Source organism: Misgurnus anguillicaudatus, chromosome 1 (genome assembly GCF_027580225.2).
Source record: "Misgurnus anguillicaudatus chromosome 1, ASM2758022v2, whole genome shotgun sequence".
NCBI lineage: Eukaryota > Metazoa > Chordata > Actinopteri > Cypriniformes > Cobitidae > Misgurnus > Misgurnus anguillicaudatus.
The window spans coordinates 7,501,295-7,523,708 of record NC_073337.2 but is presented as its reverse complement, the minus strand read 5'-3'; the positions used below and the strand labels follow the sequence as shown (position 1 = coordinate 7,523,708).

Here is a 22,414-nt window from a genome sequence, read left to right as displayed (position 1 = left end):
AGTTTGTCCATTAAGGGCTTCTGTAGAAACATGGCTGCACAAAATGGCGACTTCCATCTATGTGTATGTAGATAAAATGTCTCATTCTAAGGGTATAAAAACATAACGGTTCATTATGAAAGAATATAGTTTTGTATATTATTTTGCATTTCTGTCAAGAGATCCTTCTAAAAAATTACACACTGCACCTTTAATGAGAGATCATAATAATAATCACTTATCTAACATTTGTCTTCAAGAATATCATTTTATCTTAACCACACACAAATGAAAGTGAATTCTGTTTTGATCATTTTTATTGTGCTTTGCTTTGTTGTCCTAAGTAAGCCCTGTTAATGGTTGAGGAAAGAACTAAAACATTACACAAAGTTTCAATGAAAGCAAATCACTAAACGGAGGTTATGAATCGATGGAAGAAACTGTTAGTTTAGATGAAGGATGTTCAGTTACAGACATATAACATTGAATTTTTATAACGAACACACAAAGTTTGCTACAATAACAAAAACAAACAGTATAAAGAACATCTAGTAATATAAATGTGTTTTGGTATGTTGGTGTGGCTGATACTTATCGTATATATTAAAGTCACACCTGTTTATACAGTGTAGGAGAACGGTCCTAAGAAGCTACATTCAAATATGCATTTAATATCTAATCTTTAAAACCCCAAAATAGATACAATATGAAATCTTTTCCCCTGCTACTTATAAATATTTCTAAAACAGTTAAATCAGTCAAAGACATCACCAGCAATACAGCGGTCACTGTTTTCCAGAGTGCAGAAATTTTGGCATTAGTTACAACAATAAAATATCAAAGCATTTGAAAGTACAAAGGTAACAAAAGGCACAATAAAAGACCAAATTGTATTGTGTACCTACATTGAATTTGGGAAAGTTTATGCTAAAAATATTTTCTCTTGATTTCATTTACAATTTCTTTTAGGAGAGATGAAATATCTGTGTATATTATCTACATAAGAGACTGCAGGCTTTCTGAGGCGTTAACAGGACCCGTGCCATTGTTTTCTGAATAGTGAAGTGCTTTCTCATCTTCCTTGGTGCTCACCAAGCTCAGGATCGCTTTGTAGATGAACTGATATTGTTCCTGCGGACACAGATTTTTAAATTAACTTTTTTATAGTTGGTATTTTCCCAAAAAATATATTTTAGTTCTCTTACAATATCATTGAAAACTCCTGGTCGCATGAGGTTTATCATTTTTGCAGTCTGATAGACATCCACACGGTTCTCCTCCTCCAGCTGGTTTACCAGGGAGGTCAGCGCACAAAGGACACCTGCACTCGATCCTCCACACCTGCCAGGAACTCACAAATGCATTTTGCATTCAAAAAAAATATTAGAAATGAAAATCTACCCATTGTGAATGACGACTGGTCCCTCTCGTCGTGAACTTTCTTCTCTTATAATGTTGATGAGCTCAAATGAGTTACTGATGGGACTGTCAGGGTTTGGCCAGCGGGGTGTCTGGTACAGTCGTACCTCCAGCACGCAGTCATCCTACCATATCAGACCACAAAGACATTCATTCATGTTTCTCCTTGTACCTTGCTGGTTAATTAAACAATTAAAATATGAGTTTTCAAACCGTTAAAGCCTTCAGAATGAAGTCTTGTACCACCACAGACTCCTCATTGGACAGGCACACTTGGTCTTTACCCTTGAAGGTCACAGTAAAGTTCTCGCAGCGTATTGGTTGTTCTTTAGAGGGCCAGTACGCCACTTCTCCCTCTCCGGTCTGTGTAGGTCCGAAAATGAGCTTTGATTTAAAAAATGCTTTGATATGAACAGTGTTGGGGATACAATTACAAGTAAGGTGCATTACGTAATAATATTACTTTTCTGAAGTAACGAGTAAAGTAACACATTACTTTTTAAATGTACTCTTTAATATTTGAGTTACTTTTTTAAAAAAGTAATGCAAGTTACTTTTTAGTTTAATTAATTTGATTTAAAAAAATGATGTACAGAATTAAACCAAACGTAGTCGCATTATGCACTCTATGTGTACACGCCTGTGTGGGAACAGTTTGAGTCAGAAACTGAGATGGCAGGCCAGAGTTTGACATTTTTGTGACGAAATATTTAATTTCTGAATGCAGAACTTTTCAGTTATAAAAAACACCTGCAAGGCCTGAAAGAGATCAAGTCAAGAAAAAGTAACTAAAAAGTAACATAAGCATTACGGCGCATTCGCACAGGGTGTAAGCGTTAACGCTTAACGGAAGGCTTGTCTGAAGCGTGGCCAACAGCCAATCACAGTGGCCGCTACACATGCTCCGGTCTTCCATAAACGTAATTGGCTGGCTCAGCCTAGGTTATTTGCATACGGCGATCTGACTGGCTGACGCATGCGTTGTCGCTTGAAAAGTTAAGAAATGGTCAACTTCTGCCGTGAGCAACGGCACTGACGTGGCGCCGACGGATCCACAATTCAGTTCAGCAATGCATGACGTCACCCATTTAAAGTGAATGGGAAGCGTCAACGCTTACGCCCCGTGTGAATGCGCCGCAATTAGTATCGCAATTAGTTACTTTTTTAGGAGTAACTTAATATTGTAATGCATTACTTTTAAAAGTAACTTTCCCCAACACTGGATATGAATAAAATCAGAATTTGTGAGTAAACCGTAACATACCAGGTTCTGTGTATCTGGTAGGGAAACAATGATCTGTGCGTGCTGATCCCAGATCATTCTCCAAAAATCCAGTGTGGTGTTCGGCAGAGGATTCTGGGTAATGATGAACTCGTGGCTTTGCTTGTACCCCTGAAACAGCAGAGACGCATTGAATGAGAACAAGAATTTTGACTGGTATTATTTCAGGAGCAAAATCACAAGACTCTTACCGTTACATAAGAGGCATTGATGTAGTCTGAGGAATCTCCAGGAGCTGTGGATAGGCTGACCCTTGATCTCTCCACTAGGACACAAAGAGGAACGTGTGTGAGGATAAAAAGCATAGCAGTTTTCAAAACCCCAAGCTTACATTAACAGATATACTCGGGGTGCGATCTGTAAAAAAATCATCAATAATATTTGTGCTATTGCGTGGCAGCGTTATTACTTTTATTAAAGGTGGGGTGGATGATTTTTGAAAAACACTTTGGTAAAGGGAGTCGGGCCAACTACCAAAACACACTGATTGGTTACAGCCAATCAGCAGTAACCGTGGATTCACACCAGCTGCGTTTGAGACATCAAATTCGCGTCTACGCGTCTAGTTTGCCGCTTGAACATTTACTCGCTTCATTTGCGCGTAAGCGCGTGAAATTCTAGTCATCGAGACATTCACGCGGAAATGGGAGGGGCTTCTGCGACTCCACTCGCATCCTGTAATCATGTCACTACTAGAGCTAGCTCGTGATTGGTTAACCCCGCGCATTCTTCCACCAAAGTTCAAATTTTTCAACTCACGCGTTTGCCGCAGCAATAGATGCGCGAATGAGGCGGAATCGCGTCTACCGCGCTAAACACCTCAGTTGCACCGTGAGACCTCCAGACGCACGTCAACGCGTCTTCACATTGACTTAACATTGAAATCATTCGCACTTAACGCCTCTACCACGACTGGTGTGAACGCAGCATAAGAGGCATGTCTACTAACCGACATCGTTGCCTGGGTTGCATATGTGTGGGGTGGGTCTATCAAAAGAAGGTCCAGATTCTATTGGGGTAGGGGCGTGTTTGTTTACGTGATTTCGAATATCAACATTGGCTTTCAGAGATTGTGGACCCCGCCTTTAAATTAGCTTCATTTTAGGCTGTTTATATGGCTATTTCATTATTATGGGGGAGGGATAAATTTGGTCCCCACCTGGGAGGAAAAATTATTCATCAGGGGCAGGGATATACAGACCGGGTCGGGTAATCCCCCCCCCAGCAAATCGCACCCTGGATATAATACAACCGTTTTGAATCGGTATGTAAGGGAGACTCACCAGGCATCAGAGAAGACTTCCTGTTCTTAAATGCGTTGCATTCTTTTAAAGCCGCTGTGTACTCAGTCTGTTTCACACAACTCTGACTCACCAGCTACAGTAACAAAGACCGATTCACTTACATTTATGCATTTGGCTTTTATCCAAAGCGAATTACAGTGCATTCAATTTTTTAACAGTATGGGAATCGAACCCACAATTTAGTAAAGCATAAAACAGACCTTGAACTGTTTCTCCAGGCGTGTCTGGCCTGTAGGTCCAGGTGTAAGAAGATCAGATACGTAGTTGTGAATGTGACTAGATGAAACCAGCGTCTCTTTACTCTTGATAGCCTCCACCAAAACATCATGTATGAAGACGTACTGGTCCTGTTCATACATTAGAGAAATATCATGAATCTGTGTGTTACATGGTCTGTTGTGATATCACAATCATTGACACGATCCCAATATGATCTCTATATATAGTGGGGAAAATAAGTATTTGACACATCAGCATTTTTATCAGTAAGGGGATTTCTAAGTAGGCTAGATGTAGCCATCAAGCCAAATATTTAATTCATACAAAGAAATCAGAACATTTAAGTATACAAGTTGAGTCATAATAAATAAAGTGAAATGACACAGGGAATAAGTATTGAACACACTTTATTTAATACTTTGTAGAAAAGCCTTTGTTGGGTGATTACAGCTTCTAGATGCCTCTTGTATGGAGAGACCAGTCGTCTGCATAGCTCAGGAGTGATTCTGGCCCATTCCTCTACACAAAAGGCCTTGGGCCTCTTTTATGAACTTTGCTCTTCAGTTCTCTCCATAGATTTTCTATGGGATTTAGGTCAGGTGATTGACTGGGCCATTCAAGCAACATTATTTTCTTTATTTACTGATGCTCTTTCTATTTCCGGATAATGGCCCCCACAGTGCTCACAGGAACATTCAGCATTCTGGAAATGTGCCTATAACTATTCCCATCAAAATGCTTTTCAACGATAAGATTACGAAGATTCTTTGCTATTACCCATCATTAAGTCTTTCCTGTGTGCCTCCTGGGTAATGAGAAGCCTTTATAGGCCATCAAGTAGGACTAAAGCAGCTGATATCAATTAGTACTGATAGGGGGCAGGGTTTCTCTCTCAAAACTGACAGATTTTAGGTGATCTCCTGGCTTTCTATGCTATTTTGCACCTTGTTATCTTTATGTGTTCAATACTTATTCCCTGTGTCGTTTCACTTCATTTATTATGACTCAACTTGTATACTTAAATGTTCTGATTTCTTTGTATGAATTCAATATATGGCTTGATGGCTACATCTAGTGGAAATTTTGTGTCAATAGCCCACTTAAAAATCCCCTTACTGATAAAAATGCTGATGTCAAATACTTATTTTCCTCGCTGTATGCCAATATATTGTACGACATGATCTCTATATACACCGATCAGCCATAACATTATGAAAACCTGCCTAATATTGTCACTAAAAGCGGGACCTACACAATATTAGGCAGGTGTTCATAATATTACAGCTTATCTGTGTATTTCAGGTTTGTAACTGGCATTGCGCACAGGATGCCCTTACCTCTGTCTGTACCAGGTAGTTCCTCTGGGTACGAATGTGTTTGAGAAAGCCCATGATGTTCACCGTCCCCTCCTCTTTGATCTGTTTTAGCATGCTGTCTATTACAATGTAGGTGCCTGTTCTTCCCACACCAGCACTGTAAAACACGCATGCTAAATGTCAATCTGGATCTAACTTTGTAAACACTGGCATAGGTTTGTGTCTGGAGGGCGATCATGGTGTCTACCTGCAGTGTACTACCACAGGCCCCATATCACCAATCCGGGCCTGAGACGACGTCCGCACAAAAGAGAGTAGAGGAAGTGTGTATTCTGGGACCCCCATATCAGGCCACTGTGTGTAATGAAACTGAACCACTGTTCTCTCCTGACCACGGCTCTTCTGTGACCCCTGTGTGCGTGAAAGAACAAAGTTAAAAACCACGAGGAACAGAAATCCTCATAGTTGGGAACTATGACTCGTGGCATTGGGAATTACCTTTTTGATGTTAATGTTCCTCAAAGTGAACGTTCTCTGCGTGTAGTAGGCAAAGGTTTTGGTGCTTTTCAGGGAGACGAAAAAGCAGCCGTAGTCTTCCTGATTCTCCACAGGCCAATATTGGTCACATTTTCTCTGTTTCATACGTAAAGACAAATCAGGTAGGTTTATAAAACCAATGTAATGTTTTTTCAGTTACGCATTGTAAGTGATTTTAGATTTGACCGCTTTAAATATGCTAAAAGTGTTTGGTAAAAATGATGTTTAATTAAACTAATTTTGTTATAACATAATAATGAAAATGTTTTACTGTGTTGTATACATAACCAACTTAATATAACTGTATAATGAAATACACAATAAATTTTAATCTTACCCGCCCCTTCTCTACTAGATTGGTGATCATGACAATAACACCGACGTTTTGTTCCCATATCATCCTCCAGAAGTCTTCAACACTGCTCTTCAATGGACCCTGAGCAGCGATATATGCTTTTGGCTGATTGTAGCCCTGGACAAACGGACAGAAGTTTTAGTGAAACCCTCCCAAAATCTACCAACAAGCTTCTCAAAAAATTATTTTCGGTTTGGTCGTGATTTTTTGAGTAAACCACATTCCAGGGTGGTCGGTCACACTATACTTTGAGCATGTAAATATTTTTCGGACATTGCTGTGAATGTGATCGGGGAGCGCTCCGTCCATTTATTTTTCTTATTTTTTATTATAGTCCTGTGTAGGTAATTCGTACAAGACATCTTCGCACAAGCTTGCATTTCCAGTCTGACACATTCGCCATGTATATGAATGAAAGTCAATGGAACGAAAAGTGTGACCACCCCTTAAAGGCAGGGTGCATGATTTTTCCTATTTGGGAAAGGGAGTCGGGCCGAGTACCAAAACACACATGTAGCCAGTAAGGGGCAGTAGGGGGCGTGTCTTCTAACCAACATAGTTGCCTGGGTTGCGTATGTGTGGGGCGAGTCTATTAAAAGAAGGTCCAGATTCTATTGGGGTAGGGGCGTGTTTGTTTAGGTGATTTCAAATATCAACATTGGCTTTCAGAGATCATGCACCCCACCTTTAAGTTTGAAACTATTTGAAAGTAACATTTTAAAAAGATATCAAATATCTTCTTTTAACTTACATCCACATAGTTGGCATTAATGTAGTCCCCAGTCTTTCCATCTTTGTCTGAGTTTTGATAGAGTTTAACTCGACTGTGATCATCTGTCCAAAAAAGTGGAGGTACGTTAGGCATAAGCGTGTAGACGCAGAAGAGCAGTCAAGCACATGAGTGATATAACATCTAGGTCTCATACAGGCCAGAATGTTGATGTATCTGTTCTTGCTCTTATTGTCTGGATGGCAGGAGCTGTCGGTTGTTATATCTGCTGTACAGCTTTGAATCTCCTGAAAGAAACGATTCAGTAGCATCTCACACAAAATCACTTCATCATAAATGATAAAACATTAACCAAAGCATTAATCAAATACAGTAACCATGCAAAAGCAAAAATGACCCCTTTAATAAAATAAACATGCCAGAAAATTACATTTGTGCAAAACGACTAAAACAAACAGAGACCCTTCTTACCTCATAACACTCTTTCAAGATCTGATAAGGGGTGAGGATGCAAAAAGACACAACAATAAAAAATCGGTAAAGCCACAGTCTGTATACTCTTTGTCCAACCTGATATGTTTCCCTGTTTATATACTGTATAGGCTACACAAAGGGACACCACTTTTTTTTAAAATAGCCTCTTTTTTCAGCTCCCCTAGAGTTGAACATTTGATTTTTACAGTTTTGGAATCCATTCAGCTGATCTCCGAGTCTGGCGCTAGCACTTTTAGCATAGCTTAGCATAATTCATTGAATCTGATTAGACCATTAGCATCGTGCTAAAAAAATAACCAAAGAGTTTTGATATTTTTCCTGATTAAAACTTGACTCTTCTGTAGTTACATTGTGTACTAAGACCGACGGAAAATTAAAAGTTGTGATTTTCTAGGCCGATATGTCTAGAAACTATACTCTCGTTGTGGCGCAACAATCAAGGACTCTGCCGATGCAACATGGCTGCAGGAGGCCCAATGATACCACGGAGCGCCTGAAAATACTCCCCTTGGTAACTTTCAATAGCAGGGGAATATTTTCAGGCGCTGCGCAACATCACTGCGCCTCCCGCAGTCTTTGATAATCAAAAATAATCAAAAGTCTTTGATTATTATGCCAGATTGAGAGTATAGTCCTAGCCATATCTGCCTAGAAAATCACAACTTTTAATTTTCTGTCGGTCTTAGTACACAATGTAACTACAGAAGAGTCAAGCCTCGAATAAGACAAATATCGAAACTCTTTGGCCATTTCCCAGCGCGATGCCAATGGTCCAATCAGATTCAATGGACCATGCCAAGCCATGCCAAGAGTGGTACCGCCCGACCCGGAGATCAGCTGAATGGATTTCAAAACGGCAAAAATCAGGTGTTCAACTCCAGGGGAGCTGGAAAATGAGCGTATCTCTAAAAAAGTGGGGTGTCCCTTTAAGTAATATCTCAATAAAACATATAAGTACCTCAAATTCTTTAGAGAAGGTGTGATTTGCATGAAGATCAGCAACGTGTTTCACAAACTCTTTTACTGTAAGAGCTTCATTATCCTCTGCAATACCAATACAGAAAAAGTCATGTAGAAAGCTTTGAAACAAAATATAAATAAATGGACGTGTTTGTGTAAGCGTAGCTTCTCAGACCTGTAGGTAAAAGCAGAGGTGTTGATGGGGCTGAAATGGCTCGGGCTGAAATGTTGTCCTCCACATAAAATTGTGCCATATGAAAACATCTCCTGTACAGATGCAACCAGAAATTAATAACAATTACTGACAAATCTACTAAAGGAGATCTTGGCATAAGCATGCTTATGAGTGTCTGAGATTTAGGTTAAACATCCTGAATATTATTTACCTCCAGTAGATGAGGATTCCCACCAGGACCAGCAGACACAGAATAGTTAGTGTGGAAACCACAGCTAGAGGAACAACTGTCCGAGTCTCCTTATCCGTCCCTCCCACCATCCCGACACGGGACTCTGGACTGCTGTTACTCGCCTCTGATGTGGGAAACACAAACAGGATTTACAAGAGAACATCAGGACTGAGTCATTTCATCAGCTCAAGGCATTTTTATGACAATTCAAGCAGGACAAACTCTTGTGTTTATTATACAATAAGTCTTTCACCAAATGTGTTAGTTTTACCTGTGTTCTTTATCAAAGTAAGATCAGGAATTATAATCTGTATGGGTAAATCATCTATTTGAGGAGACCCTGACCCTCCATGTCCCGAACCAGCGTCTGACTCGGCGGACCAAGTCACCCACGAAACGAAACCTGGGTTCTTTGGTTCTTCAGTGGTGGCGGGATCTCGCTCGCTATCAAAGTCGAATGTGGAGGACTCGCTATTTTCATCCTCAGTTATACTGCTCACATTTGCTTGTAAATCACTCCGTGCCTCTTTTTTCATGGCTGAGTGTTTCTGTTCGAGCTCCCATTCCCGTTCGAGCTCCTCCAGGAAGATAGCAGAAAAACCCGATCCACTGAAGTCTCCCTGTTCATTGTCAGAGAGCAGTTTGCCAGAGCCCTCATCTGAAAACGGGGTTGTGAAGCGAGTCGAGGATTCATGGAGATTTGTGGTGGTATGGGATGTTACTCTTGGGTTACCGAGCATTGCAGCTGTAACAAACACGTCTTAAGTGTTAGACTGTCAACTATGGAATTATTAAGAAGAGCAGCGCTCGGAAGACAGCCAGCAATGCAAGACCCAGCTTTGATGAACATCTTGTGATACCTAAAGCATCCTCTAAAGGGCACCCTCACCATTTGCGAGAGAGATAGAAGGCGAAGAATGATTGGCCAATAAAAGCATGAAAGAAACCACCACCTAAAGAGTCAGTCAGGACATCCGGGAAGAAAGAGACCTGCAGGTGCTTTACAAACATGACAGAGGTGTCTTTGCATGACTGACTGATGTCTATCACAATTTGAGATGGACAGTTTCAACACCATCACCTTGCGTGTGTTTCTGAAAGTATTAATATCACTACAGAGACACTATTGTTAGCTGAACGACTATCAAGCAGTCTATACACTTTTCTGCAAGCTACCTACTTCAAAACAAAATTGGCATTACCCTAAAACCAAAAGCACAACAGAGTGTTAAAGGAAACATTCAGCCCAGAATTGAAAATTCAGTCATTATTTACTCACCCTAAATTCATTCCACAACCAATCAGATTTCAATTTATTCCCCATAAGTCACATGGACATTAGTGTTTTTCTCCTATGAGCTTTAAAGGTTTGCTTTTGTGTTTCACTGAAAAAAATGGCGATGGTTGGAACGATTCGATGGCGAGTAAATAAATGACACATCATTCATTTTTTTGGATCAGCCGTTCTTTAGCCTCACCATTAAACAGCGGCTGAGTGGTCTGGGAAATGATCTTCATAGACGCAGACATAGATGAGCCTGTGGTTGATGCAACAGTGTTCAGATTATTTGGAGGAGGTGTGATGGTGTTCACCCCTGCTGGCTGTCTTGACACCACCTGTCCTGCATGGGCAGGAAAAGTTAAAGATATTGTGAATCTAGAATCAAAATACAGCTAGATGTTTGTCTAACTGTGGGTTTACACCAAACGCAAGTTCAACGATTTGCGCGAGTAGATTACATACAAAATCAATGCAAAGAAGTCATCAGACGTGCCCTCGCTTTGGACGATGCATATTGCGCGATATGGGCGGGGGGTCTGACGCGAAAACGCGCCGCTATTCGCCTCAAATGCGTCTTCGCCAAAGTTGAAAATATTCAACTCGAGCTGAAAATTTGCATGACACGAATAACCGTGGGTTCACACCAGCTGCGTTTGAGGCGTCAAATTCGCGTGTACCGCGTCTAGTCTGCCGCTTGAACATTTTGAGTTTACTCACTTCATTAGCGTGTGAAAGCCGCGCGTGAAATTCTAGTCATCGAGATATTTACGCGGAAATTCCAACATGGGAGGGGCTTCTGCGACTCCACTTGCTTCCTGTAATCACCTCAGTACTAGAGCAAGCTCCTGATTGGTTAATGTGGCGCATTTTTCCGCCAAAGTTAAAATTGTTCAACTTGCACGTTTGCCACGGCAACGCTCAATTCGCGCCAATGAGGCGGAATGGCGTCTACCGTGCTGGGCTAAATGCCTCATTCGCGCCGCGAGACCTCCAGACGCGTCAACGTGTCTTTACATTCACTTAACATTGAAATCACTTGTGCTTCATGCCTCTACCGCAGTTGGTCTGAACGCAGCATTAGTTAAATCCTGCAAGTAATCTAGAGCGAGTAACGCGATGCCCTGCGTTTGATGTGTACGTAGCATAATTGTGGGTTACACAAGTCGCGAGTTCAACGATTTGCGCGAGTAGATTACATAGTCAAAGTCAATGCAAAGACGCGATCAGACGTGTGGGGCGATGCAAATGACGCGATATGGGTGGCGCGTTTACCGCAAAAACACGCGTTATTCGCCTCAAAGGCGTCTTCGCCCAAGTTGAAAATATTCAGCTTGAGCGAAAAATTCACATGACACAAAGTTAAATCCCAAGTAATCTAGAGCAGTGGTTCCCAAACTTTTTCAGCGTGTGGCCCCCCTTGTGTACGGTGCATTCCTTTGCGGCCCCCCAAAGAAAATTGTTGACAAAAAACTGTTCTAAAACTCAACATTTTAATAAAAAAAACCATTCAATTATACAAAAAAGTACTGCTTTTGGTTAGTAGCCTTATTTTTTTAGGTTTAATTACACAGAATTCATGATAAATTAATGTATCTCATAAAATGTCATAAAACTGGGGCCCCCCTGGCACCATCTCACGGCCCCCCTGGGGGCCCCGGCCCCCAGTTTGAAAACCACTGATCTAGAGCAAGTAACACGATGCCCCACGTTTGGTACGTAGCATAAAGCAGAGGTAGCCAAACTCAGTCCTGTAGGGCCGGTGTCTTGTAGAGTTTAGCTCTAACCTGGAATTTTGCAGTATGCTTAGTAAGATCTTAATTAGATGCTTCAGGTGTGTTTGATTGGTTGGAGCTAAACTCTAGAGGACATTACGAGGTTCGAGTTTGGGCATCCCTAGTCTAAAGCAACAATACCTGGCTGTGTGATTAGATTAAGAAGATTGTTAACAGGGTCAGGCATTGATTTCGTGGTGCTGATGTTGAGAACATCTTCATAGTAGACGTCAGTGACCGCCATGTTGCCGTGAGGAAGTTGACCACTCTCCTCTGGAACAAGTCTGCTCTGTGGACGCTTAATGTCATTTCCTGTCTTATTTTGATCGGGGGACCATGACAAAGAAGATTCCTCTGTCATTTTTCGTTTGACAGTAACGGCGGTTGTCCTAGCAACGGGGTAAAGGAAGCCTGGTTGGTCCGTTGCTGTGGTGATGGAAATTGAACTGGTTCGACCAGCCAGGGACTGTGGAGTTACTCTGCTCTTTGCAGACGGGGGTTCTGAGGGCACCTGATAACAAATTGGACATTTCAGGTCAACACGTTCAGGTCGGAACCTTCATGATTTCATACTGAGAAGAAAAATCACCTCAATGTATTCCTCCGACTCTGTAGCATCACTGAACGGATCCGGCTCATTTACTGCAGGGTCACAAAAAAACATTATTGAATGTCTTCACTCCAAGTTACATCCCACAGGAAAAACAGTTCAAACCGAAGTATTTAAAATATACCCTTTTGCATGATGAAAACAAAGCATATTTTGTACTGCTAGTTCCTGTTAGCTAATGCATTAACTAATCGTAGTTTATATTCATTTCAGCATTACTAATACATTTACATTGAACTGTTACGAATATTTAATGCACAATAAACTAACCTGAAATTCTTTTTGCTATTAGCGAACATTAACTGTTTTCAATTAAGAGAAACCATTTGCATTAAAAAATGTGTTCCTTTTGTCTGTAATACCAATTGTCCACTAGATGGCGGACTTACCCAATTTATAAAAAATATTTACTAATTTTAAACTCTGTGTATGTTTTGATAATCGTTCTGAATCTGGGCTGCGTTTCCCGATGACGTCGTCTCTTAGCGCGCTACGAAGACTCTTAAGTTAAACCTTAACTACAGTTATACCTTTTCTAGGCGTGTTTCCCGAACTGTACCTTAGCGGGTTTCTTAAGAAACCTGGCTGTGCATTACACTTAAAATATATAAAAAACAAACTGTTGTTGTTCATTAGTTCACGCGTATGACACTGTATGCGCAAGCAGCGCGTTTACAATGCGGATAAAGCTTAATGGACGCTTTTCTGGAGCCGCGTCTGTCTACCTCAAATATAAAACATAAAAATATATATTATGATTGCTTTAGATTTTAGCTTTGATTAGTTTTTATGTGGAGAATTTGTTGACCTTTAAACTATACAAGCAGTAATCAAGTGGAGCAGTTTCTTTTGAATGCAGTTGCCTCAAAGTTATAAAACATAAAAAATATCATAATTAGAAAAATCAACAATTATGATTTTGTGATGAATGTGCGCCCGTGGCATGCGATTTTTACCTGATTTATTAATTTGCAGCTAAAATACTAGCCGGTAGACTAAAGATTTAACGGATATGAAATGCACAAATAAAATAATGAGATTCGCTGTATAGCTGCCATAGTTTCACCAACTGCTCCACCCAAAATATTTTTTGAAATAGTTTCTTAAGTCTTTAGCATTTAATAGTTCGAAGCTGATGTTCTTTGGGAAACAAAATGAAAAAGCTAACAACCATCAGTGTAATAATGTCTAATTGTGTGAATGTTTTATTCTTTAAATATAAAAATATTTGCCTAATTGAACAACAAATATGTAGTTATATAGACTGCAATGTAAGCTCTTATGAAAGTGATTGCCCCTAGCGGAGTCAAGTGGGATAAGGTATAGCTAAGAGTGCTCCAGACCAACCTTCCGAACGAACGACTTACAGAAGTGATACGTAACTAAGAACGTTTCGGGAAACACGTATTAACGATAAGGTACATAAGAACGACGTAGAGCTAAGAAGGTTTCGGGGAACGCAGCCCTGATCTTTAACAAAATTCCTTCACAAAAATGCAATTTCAGCTTTTTGCTAAAAAAAATTTTTTTTTCAGAAAAATACCGATATTTAAGAGTTTATAAGCAGAGAAAAAATATAGATAGGATTAAACGTTTTTCCCGTTTTGTTTGTTTGTTTATTGTTTGTTTGAAAGCAGAGGGTCTGTTCTTTCATTTGATATATTTGTATGTTTATATATTTTTAGAAGAAAATTTTCTTGGAAGGCATTTTGTGAAACTTTTGTGAAAATGGCTGGCGGGAGTAAATTTTCTTGATGTGACTTGATGTGAACATTTCTTTAAAGGAGACATATATAATTGGTGCTTCTATCAACCTTGAAAATGTAAATAAGAACAACACAGTAACTTATGCTGGGTACACACCATTTTTTACATCTTATAAATTTTTTCTATTGGTGTGTACCCAGCATTAGTTTTTAAACCATTATCTGCAAGCATGTGAAAAAATAGGTCACTGAAATTTGGCTCCCCTTGTGATGTCAGAAGGGGTATATACCGCCCCTTAATCTGCACTATCCAACCAGGGCACTGTCATTTAGTGCAGAAATCAGCTCATTCCCATTTAAAAGAACACACCCAAAAATGGCACATTTTTGCTGACACCTACAAAGTGGAAATTTTAACATGTTATAATAAATTATCTATATGATATTTTGAGCTTAAACTTCACGTGTACTCTGGGGACACCAAAAATGTATTCGACATCTTAAAAAAGTCTTGTGAAATGTCCCCTTTAAAGTGTTTACTGCTTAAACAAATCTGTAAAGTGTTTTTTTTTTCGACTGAGATGGCATTTACAGGGTCTTCCAGTGGCATGTCCACTATAACTTGGTCGCTCATTTTTCCAGTCAATCCATTGTTGCACAGCGCCACCACCTGGACAACATAGCTACTGTTTGCTAGCAGGTTGTGTATAATGGCCCCCTAAAAAAATCATTAAAAACACACCTGCTTTCTCAACAACACGTGCTATTTATATTCAAACAGAATACGATTTAATATGACTCTGTTGACAGATTGATATAAAGTATTTATACTTTAGTCAACACAGTAATATTAATAACTGAACTAAATACTCACCACATCTTGGTCTCCATCAGTTAAATACTGTCGCTTAGGAGGGTCTTTGCCCTGAAGTCTCTGGTATGTTACAGAGTAACGCTCAATGGTGGTGTCGTATACGACCCGCGGCCGCTCCCACGTCACTACGATGACCGTGTCGTTCTGGGGATCCGCCTGAACGTTCTGCGGTTCTGAGCTGCACACTGAACAACAAGAGCTTGAAAATACTCTCAACAAAAGAAAGTACACAAACTGAGTCAACAAAAATTTATAAAAAAAAACTGCAATCTTGTCATCCATTACTATATACCACAACCTCTAGTGCCTTATTGCTTTTATAAAATGGTACATAGTACAAATTAATATTAGGATTACAAATTTCATTATAGGCTAATGGTTATGGTAATGGTCAAACGTATATATAACGTATAAATATACTGGATCCATACAGTATATATTTTTGCTATTTTCTTATTGTTAAAAAATGCATAAGTCTTTGGGAAACATTTAATGCTTTTATTGCAATAAGAAGCCATAACTTCAGTTATAGAGCAAATAACTTCTATATCAATTCTTTTTGAAGTAGACTTCCTTCCATTTTTTTTTAATGGAAAAGCTCCGAAAAGGCAGTTACCTAGCAACACACACTCACTTCACTGCTGGAATAAAAAAAGCCAAATGCATGTGTGCTCATAAGGGGACGTGCACGTGCGCTAAGGTCACTCTGAAATATGACTTCTCACTCCTCTCTTTATAAAAGTAATGAGCACATCATTATTTCTGAGAGCGTCTCTGTTGTGTGTGTGTGTAGTATGCATACTTGGCGCAGGGATCTCTTCTGTGCCCGTGTAAGACGAGAACACTTGTCCCATGAACTGCTGCTGTTGTTCTCTGTAGTTATTCTGCAGATAGTCGGTCAACATCACATATCCAGCTTGTTGTATCGTCATAACCTCACAAAACACCTCCAGCTACACAAACACATATGAGACGGACAATTAACATGAGTGTGTGCTAACAATATAATGCTTGAAACATATTAGTGATAAATGCAGATACATAAGTTGAATCATAATAATAATATACATTATAGACTCAACTAAAGGATTATTAGGAACACCATACTAATACTGTGTTTAACCCCCCTTTCACCTTCAGAACTGCCTTAATTCTGAAAAGGTGCTGAAAGCCTTCTTTAGAAATGTTGGCTCATATTAATAGGATAGCTTCTTGCAGTTGATGGAGATTCGTGGGATGCAAATCCAGTTCACGAAGCTCCCGTTCCACCACATCCCAAAGATGCTCTATTGGGTTGAGATCTGGTGACTGTGAGGGCCATTTTAGTACAGTGAACTCATTGTCATGTTCAAGAAACCAATTTGAAATGATTCGAGCTTTGTGACATGGTGCATTATCCTGCTGGAAGTAGACATCAGAGGATGAGTACATGGTGGTCAGAAACAATGCTCAGGTAGGCCGTGGCATTTAAACGATACCCAATTTGGCACTAAGGGGCCTAAAGTGTGCCAAGAAAACATCCCCCACACAATTAAACCACCACCACCAGCCTGCACAGAGGTAACAAGGCATGATGGATCCATGTTCTCAATCTGTTTACGCCAAATTCTGACTCTACCATCTGAATCGAGACTCATCAGACCAGGCAACATTTTTCCAGTCTTCAACTGTCCAATTTTGGTGAGATCGTGCAAATTGTAGCCTCTTTTTTCCTATTTGCAGTAGAGGTGAGTGGTACCCGGTGGGGTCTTCTGCTGTTGTAGCCCATCCGCCTCAAGGTTGTGCGTGTTGTGGCTTCACAAATGCCTTGCTGCATACCTCGGTTGTAACGAGTGGTTATTTCAGTCAAAGTTGCTCTTCTATCAGCTTGAATCAGTCGGCTCATTCTCCTCTGACCTCTAGCATCAACAAGGCATTTTCGCCCACAGGACTGCCACATACTGAATGTTTTTCCCTTTTCACACCATTCTTTGTAAACCCTAGAAATGGTTGTGCGTGAAAATCCCAGTAACTGAGCAGATTGTGAAATACTCAAACCGGCCCGTCTGGCACCAACAACCATGCCACGCTCAAAATTGCTTAAATCACCTTTCTTTCCCATTCTGACATTCAGTTTGGATTTCAGGAGATTGTCTTGTCCAAGACCACACCCCTAAATGCATTGAAGCAACTGCCATGTGATTGGTTGATTAGAAAATCGCATTAATGAGAAATTGAATAGGTGTTCCTAATAATCCTTTAGGTGAATCACACTTAAGTTTACACAACTTTTATATTAATAATTACATATTTATGATTTATAAAACAGAATGACGATAAATGAGTATGCACAGATGAGTAAATAAGCAAGACTTTATCAGCTTTACTTCAGTGTGCCTTCTCGGTTTCTTCACATCAAATTCTTATGCTTGACAAAGAGTCTGTCCTTCAAATAAATCACACTTGATGAGAACAATACAAGCCAGAAACCTTTTCACATCTGAAAACCCAGCTTTAAAGTGTGGAAGTTGAAAGGGTTAAAGTCTGAGGGCTTTTCCCCTGATCCACACATCAGACTGTGGCCAGCTGAAATATTAATGTTTGCTCTTGAGAACCGCCTTAAAGAACTGTGACGGATGTATTCACCACGCACCATTTTATGTGCAGAGTTTGTCTTTCTATCTCACACATTGCTGAGCAGCCCTATTACTGCCAGCACCGAACCCGGTTATCCTACTACTAGTCTGATCCACCACATTAAAACCAGTCAGGTTTGACTTGTGTGAGGAACTGAAATGTGTTTGAGGACTGAAATGTGTCACTTTTAAATACTAATCGTCCCCTCTTCCCAAACACTGACAAAGATGATCAATATGAATCATTGTCATATAAAAAGAGCTTTGTGAGAATCTCTCTACTCAGTAGTCTCCAACATAGTACCCGTGAGTCTGCGAGTTGCCCACCAAAGCATAATATATTAATAGCGTCAATTTTAATATTTATTTATTACATATTTTTTATATTAGTTTTGAGTAGACTATATAAAAATCTAGTCCACCAGATTGTTTAATCCATTGTGGTAGCCCTTGCTCACAAGAAGGTTGGAGACCCCTAAAAGAATACAGGTTTGGATAAATATGGGACTTATAAAGGCAGATTTTTTTTCTCTGTCTGTTATAAATAGTAGACATGATAGAAGACAGACGTCAAGCAGTTGTCCTAACCTGGGCTTCTGAGATGGCCACGGTGTTTTTGAACACAATCCACTCCACATTCTCCAAGCAGGGCGGCGCTGTGAGCGAGCCATTGTACACAAAGTATTTTTGTGTGGATTGTGGCAGTAGACCCAGCAGAGAAAATGGTTCTAGTAGACTGCTTTTACCTTCACATAAAACACAGAGTCATCTTCATGTGTTATTTACATTATAACAGAGAGAAATGTGAAATATTAAAAAGCAAAGATGAAAAATGATGTACCGAATCGGCTCACGCTGTTCACTCCTTCGATAATGGCAGCATAGTCCTGGTTGTCTTCGTAACTGGCCTGAGAAAGACCATATGGTGATTATAGTAGTAGAAGTGTTGCAGATGAATGTTACATATGATGGTGCCAGATACAGGTGTGTCTGCATATGCTTATATCATATGTGAACAATACCTTCATGTGGATGTGATCTCACCTCAAAGAGGACAGCGAGAGCAGTAATGTGTCCTCCACTGCTTATAGCCTCATCCACAGATTCAAACTCCTCCTCATCAAAACAATATATCTGCATCTGAGAACAACAATAAACACGTTTTATAGTCTTCTAATTTAAAGTATTTTTATAGTATATATTTTTTTTCATCGTAATGCTGCGTTTACACCAACCACGGTAGAGGCGTGAAGCGCGAGTGATTTCAACGTTAAGTCAATTTAAAGACGCGTTGACGCGCGGCTGGAGGTCTCGTGGCGCGGATGAGGCGTTTGACGCGGGGCTGAAGACTCGAATGGCGCGAATTGAGCGCCTGGCGTAGTACACACGAATGGTGCTTTTTGTGCATTTTGTGTTTAACGCGAATTGCCGGCTAACGCCCAATGTGAACTTTGGCAGAATTTCGCGCCGCGTTAACCAATCAGGAGCCTGCTTGCTGCTGTGGAGGCAGCCCCGCCTGGAGTCACTCATTCAACCTGAAGGAACGCTTGATATTGTCCGAAGCAGTCAACCGGAGCTATACGACACAAGTTCTTTTTCTATAGAGACAGGAATAAAAATGACTTTGCTTGGAAGAGTGTCAGTGAGGACATTAGGCAACCTGGTAAGTTGTAATACACGTTTTCACTTTTGAGTCACATGACGTTTATCGACCCGCACCGTTTATTTTCCCCCTATAGTAAGATGTCCAAATACAAACCGGTAACTCTCTCGATAAATGCACAATCAACATCAGCTATCTTGCTAACAGACAACCGCATAGCACTTGCCCCTCCCACAAGGAGCGGATTTTGCCTCTGACGCACGTCAAATGCATGCGTCTACTTGGCTCTACACACACGAATGCATTCAAACTGTTCAAGGGGCAAACTAGGCGCAGTAGACGCGATTTTGACGCCTGAAAGAAATGCATTTGGTGTAAACGCACCATAACTGCGCGAAGCGTGCAATTGCATCGCGTTGCTCGCTCTAGATTACTCGCGGGATTTAACTTCGTGGCATGCAAATTTTTTGCTCGAGTTGAATATTTTCAACTTGGGCAAAGACGCGTTTGAGGCGAATAGCTTGTGTTTTCACGGCAAACGCGCCACCCATATCGCGTCAATTAATATCGCCCCACGTGAGGACGCGTCTGATCGCGTCTTTGCATTGACTTTGTATGTAATTTACTCGCGCAAATCATTGAACTAGCATCTGGTGTAAACCCACAGTAAGAGTTGCTACCTAAGAATCTGGTAAACTTTTATAAAAAATATAAGTGCTAAAAATTATTATTCTCAGAAAAAAACTTTGCTTCCTTTAAGAACCTCTCTTCAAAAGGTTCTTAAAGGGACACTCCACTTTTTAGAAAATATTCTCATTTTCCAGCTCCCCTAGAGTTAAACATTTGATTCTTACCGTTTTGGAATCCATTCAGCTGATCTGGCGCTAGCACTTTTAGCATAGCTTAGCACAATCAATTGAATCTGATTAGACCATTAGCATTGCGCTAAAAATTACCAAAGAGTTTCAATATTTTTCCTATTTAAAACTTGACTCTTCTGTAGTTACATTGTGTACTAAGACCGACAGAAAATGAAAAGTTGTGATTTTCTAGACAGATATGTCTAGGAACTATACTCTCATTCTGGCGTAATAATCAAGAACTTTACTGCCGTAACATGGCTGCAGGAGGTGCAATGATATTACCCAGTGCCCGAAAATAGTCCCCTTAGTATCTTTCAATAGCAAGAAACTATTTTTGGACACTGCGCCTCCTGCGGCCATGTTATGTAACTACAGAAGAGTCAAGTTTTAAATAGGAAAAATATTAAAACTCTTTGGTTATTTTTTAGCGTGATGCTAATGGTCTAATCAGATTCAATTGAATATGCTAAGCTATGCTAAAAGTGGTAGCGCCAGACCCGAAGATCAGCTGAATGGATTTCAAACCGGTAAAAATCTAATGTTTAACTCTAGGAGACCTGAAAAATGAGCATATTTCCAAATAAAGTGGAGTGTCCCTTTAAAAGAACCTGTTTACCTTTTTATAGCAAAACCTTTATCCACCACAGATAACTTTGAGATTATTTATGAAAAGGATCAAGTGTAACACATCAACATCAGAAGAAAAAATGTGATAGTAAAGTCCTGGCTTTCATTATTTCACACTGAATGTTATTTGTTTTTCTGTGATTTTAAAGTAGTATGTGTTGTGACTTCATCTCCAGGGGGAATGAGTTGCTGTTGAGGCTGTGTTCAGAACCGTCTGAAGTGGCGTTACATCGACCCCAGTGGAACATAATTCTGCCCACTTTAAACCTGGACCTGAGCCCTCCTCCACTAATGTGGTACGGACCGTCCAGACCGATCACCACTGAGAAACATGATACACACACAAAAGCAAGTCTGATGACTGATTTGCAATCATGACTGAATGTCGCTGTGCAAGAAATGTGTAATTGTGTTCTTCTTTCAGACGGCCTAATTGCTCGTATTTTATCAAATTTTCTTTCATCTTCGCTCACCTTGATAAAAGATTCATTTTATGCCTTGTAATTTGTCATTCTCAGTGTCAAATGAGAATGAAAGGTTGACGGAGAGCTGTGCTTCTGTAAATGCACAGTTCATCTAAAAAGGACCAGCACTTATTCACAGATTGTCATTTCAACATCATTCATAATTGCGTTCATCTCAATGCATCACTTTGGGTCTTAATATGGCAGTTTCAATTTAAATGTATCTTGGTATTAGGATTAGTGGCTCAAGTACGCTCAAGGCTGACATTTCAATTCATCACATATAGACAAGCCGACAAGATACTGCTTATGTTTAATGGTCTTGTAAAATGTCAAATCTAAAGCGTGTGGATGTGCAGACCTGTTTTTCCATTGTTGGTGATGGTAGTGGACTCGGAGGTTGGCCGGTCCCAGTTCTCAAACTGCAGGTCCTGGTACTGTATCCGGACCTGAGTGAAGTCTTCATGGATGTCAATGGGTGACTGTTTGGCATTACCACAGACTGGATATTTCTTGGCCCAATGCTTCTGATTCAGGGCTCCTTTAAAGAGCAGATGATATGTGAGACACACCTCTTTTACAATACATCAGTATGTGCTGTGTAAGGTTAAAATTATTTATTTTGATTCATAAATAATCTTTCTAATTTCCTTTATAATTTCCAGCTCGCTGTATTCTTTCCTATAAATAAAATGAGATGACATATGGCACCATATTGTGAAGTCCATACTGGTGATGAATGTATATACTAAGCTGTATGATATATCACACTGATCCTTGTAGAGCAGATGGCCACGTGTCACACATCATTAAACCAGCTCAACCACATACACACAAAAACAAACACTGCAGATGAAAAGTGTCCCGGAGGACGTCTCTTTACCCGATCTAAGCGATCAGCTTTAATGTCATGACAATTAGAGTGTATGCTTTCGAAACAATAGCTTAATTTACACCTCCCATCACCCTCTTAAGCTCCGAAATAATTAATATGT

General features: G+C 40.1%; 1 protein-coding gene across 2 annotated transcripts in view; it reads right to left on the bottom strand.

Annotated features, from left to right (window-relative positions):
- Nucleotides 1–278: 278 nt before the first annotated feature.
- Nucleotides 279–22,414, bottom strand: part of ptprz1b (protein tyrosine phosphatase receptor type Z1b) — a 39,557-nt gene continuing 17,421 nt past the window's right edge. The window contains exons 3-32 of one of the 2 annotated variants that reach the window (XM_073860032.1): nt 21,781–21,960; nt 21,128–21,277; nt 18,907–19,004; nt 18,704–18,770; nt 18,451–18,608; nt 16,050–16,200; nt 15,248–15,432; nt 14,966–15,091; nt 12,647–12,700; nt 12,199–12,568; nt 10,482–10,625; nt 9,275–9,748; nt 8,983–9,127; nt 8,772–8,863; nt 8,595–8,680; nt 7,613–7,633; nt 7,338–7,428; nt 7,163–7,245; nt 6,394–6,528; nt 6,018–6,152; nt 5,767–5,930; nt 5,541–5,676; nt 4,185–4,331; nt 3,964–4,057; nt 2,872–2,945; nt 2,663–2,791; nt 1,612–1,761; nt 1,381–1,523; nt 1,185–1,320; nt 279–1,110 (exon numbers count right to left, since the gene is read on the bottom strand). In XM_073860032.1, coding sequence (XP_073716133.1) covers nt 976–1,110; nt 1,185–1,320; nt 1,381–1,523; nt 1,612–1,761; nt 2,663–2,791; nt 2,872–2,945; nt 3,964–4,057; nt 4,185–4,331; nt 5,541–5,676; nt 5,767–5,930; nt 6,018–6,152; nt 6,394–6,528; nt 7,163–7,245; nt 7,338–7,428; nt 7,613–7,633; nt 8,595–8,680; nt 8,772–8,863; nt 8,983–9,127; nt 9,275–9,748; nt 10,482–10,625; nt 12,199–12,568; nt 12,647–12,700; nt 14,966–15,091; nt 15,248–15,432; nt 16,050–16,200; nt 18,451–18,608; nt 18,704–18,770; nt 18,907–19,004; nt 21,128–21,277; nt 21,781–21,960 — 4,253 coding nt within the window. In that variant the 3' untranslated portion in view covers nt 279–975. The remainder of the gene's footprint in view (nt 1,111–1,184; nt 1,321–1,380; nt 1,524–1,611; nt 1,762–2,662; nt 2,792–2,871; nt 2,946–3,963; nt 4,058–4,184; nt 4,332–5,540; nt 5,677–5,766; nt 5,931–6,017; nt 6,153–6,393; nt 6,529–7,162; nt 7,246–7,337; nt 7,429–7,612; nt 7,634–8,594; nt 8,681–8,771; nt 8,864–8,982; nt 9,128–9,274; nt 9,749–10,481; nt 10,626–12,198; nt 12,569–12,646; nt 12,701–14,965; nt 15,092–15,247; nt 15,433–16,049; nt 16,201–18,450; nt 18,609–18,703; nt 18,771–18,906; nt 19,005–21,127; nt 21,278–21,780; nt 21,961–22,414) is intronic. The other variant, XM_073860038.1, reaches the window with a different exon arrangement.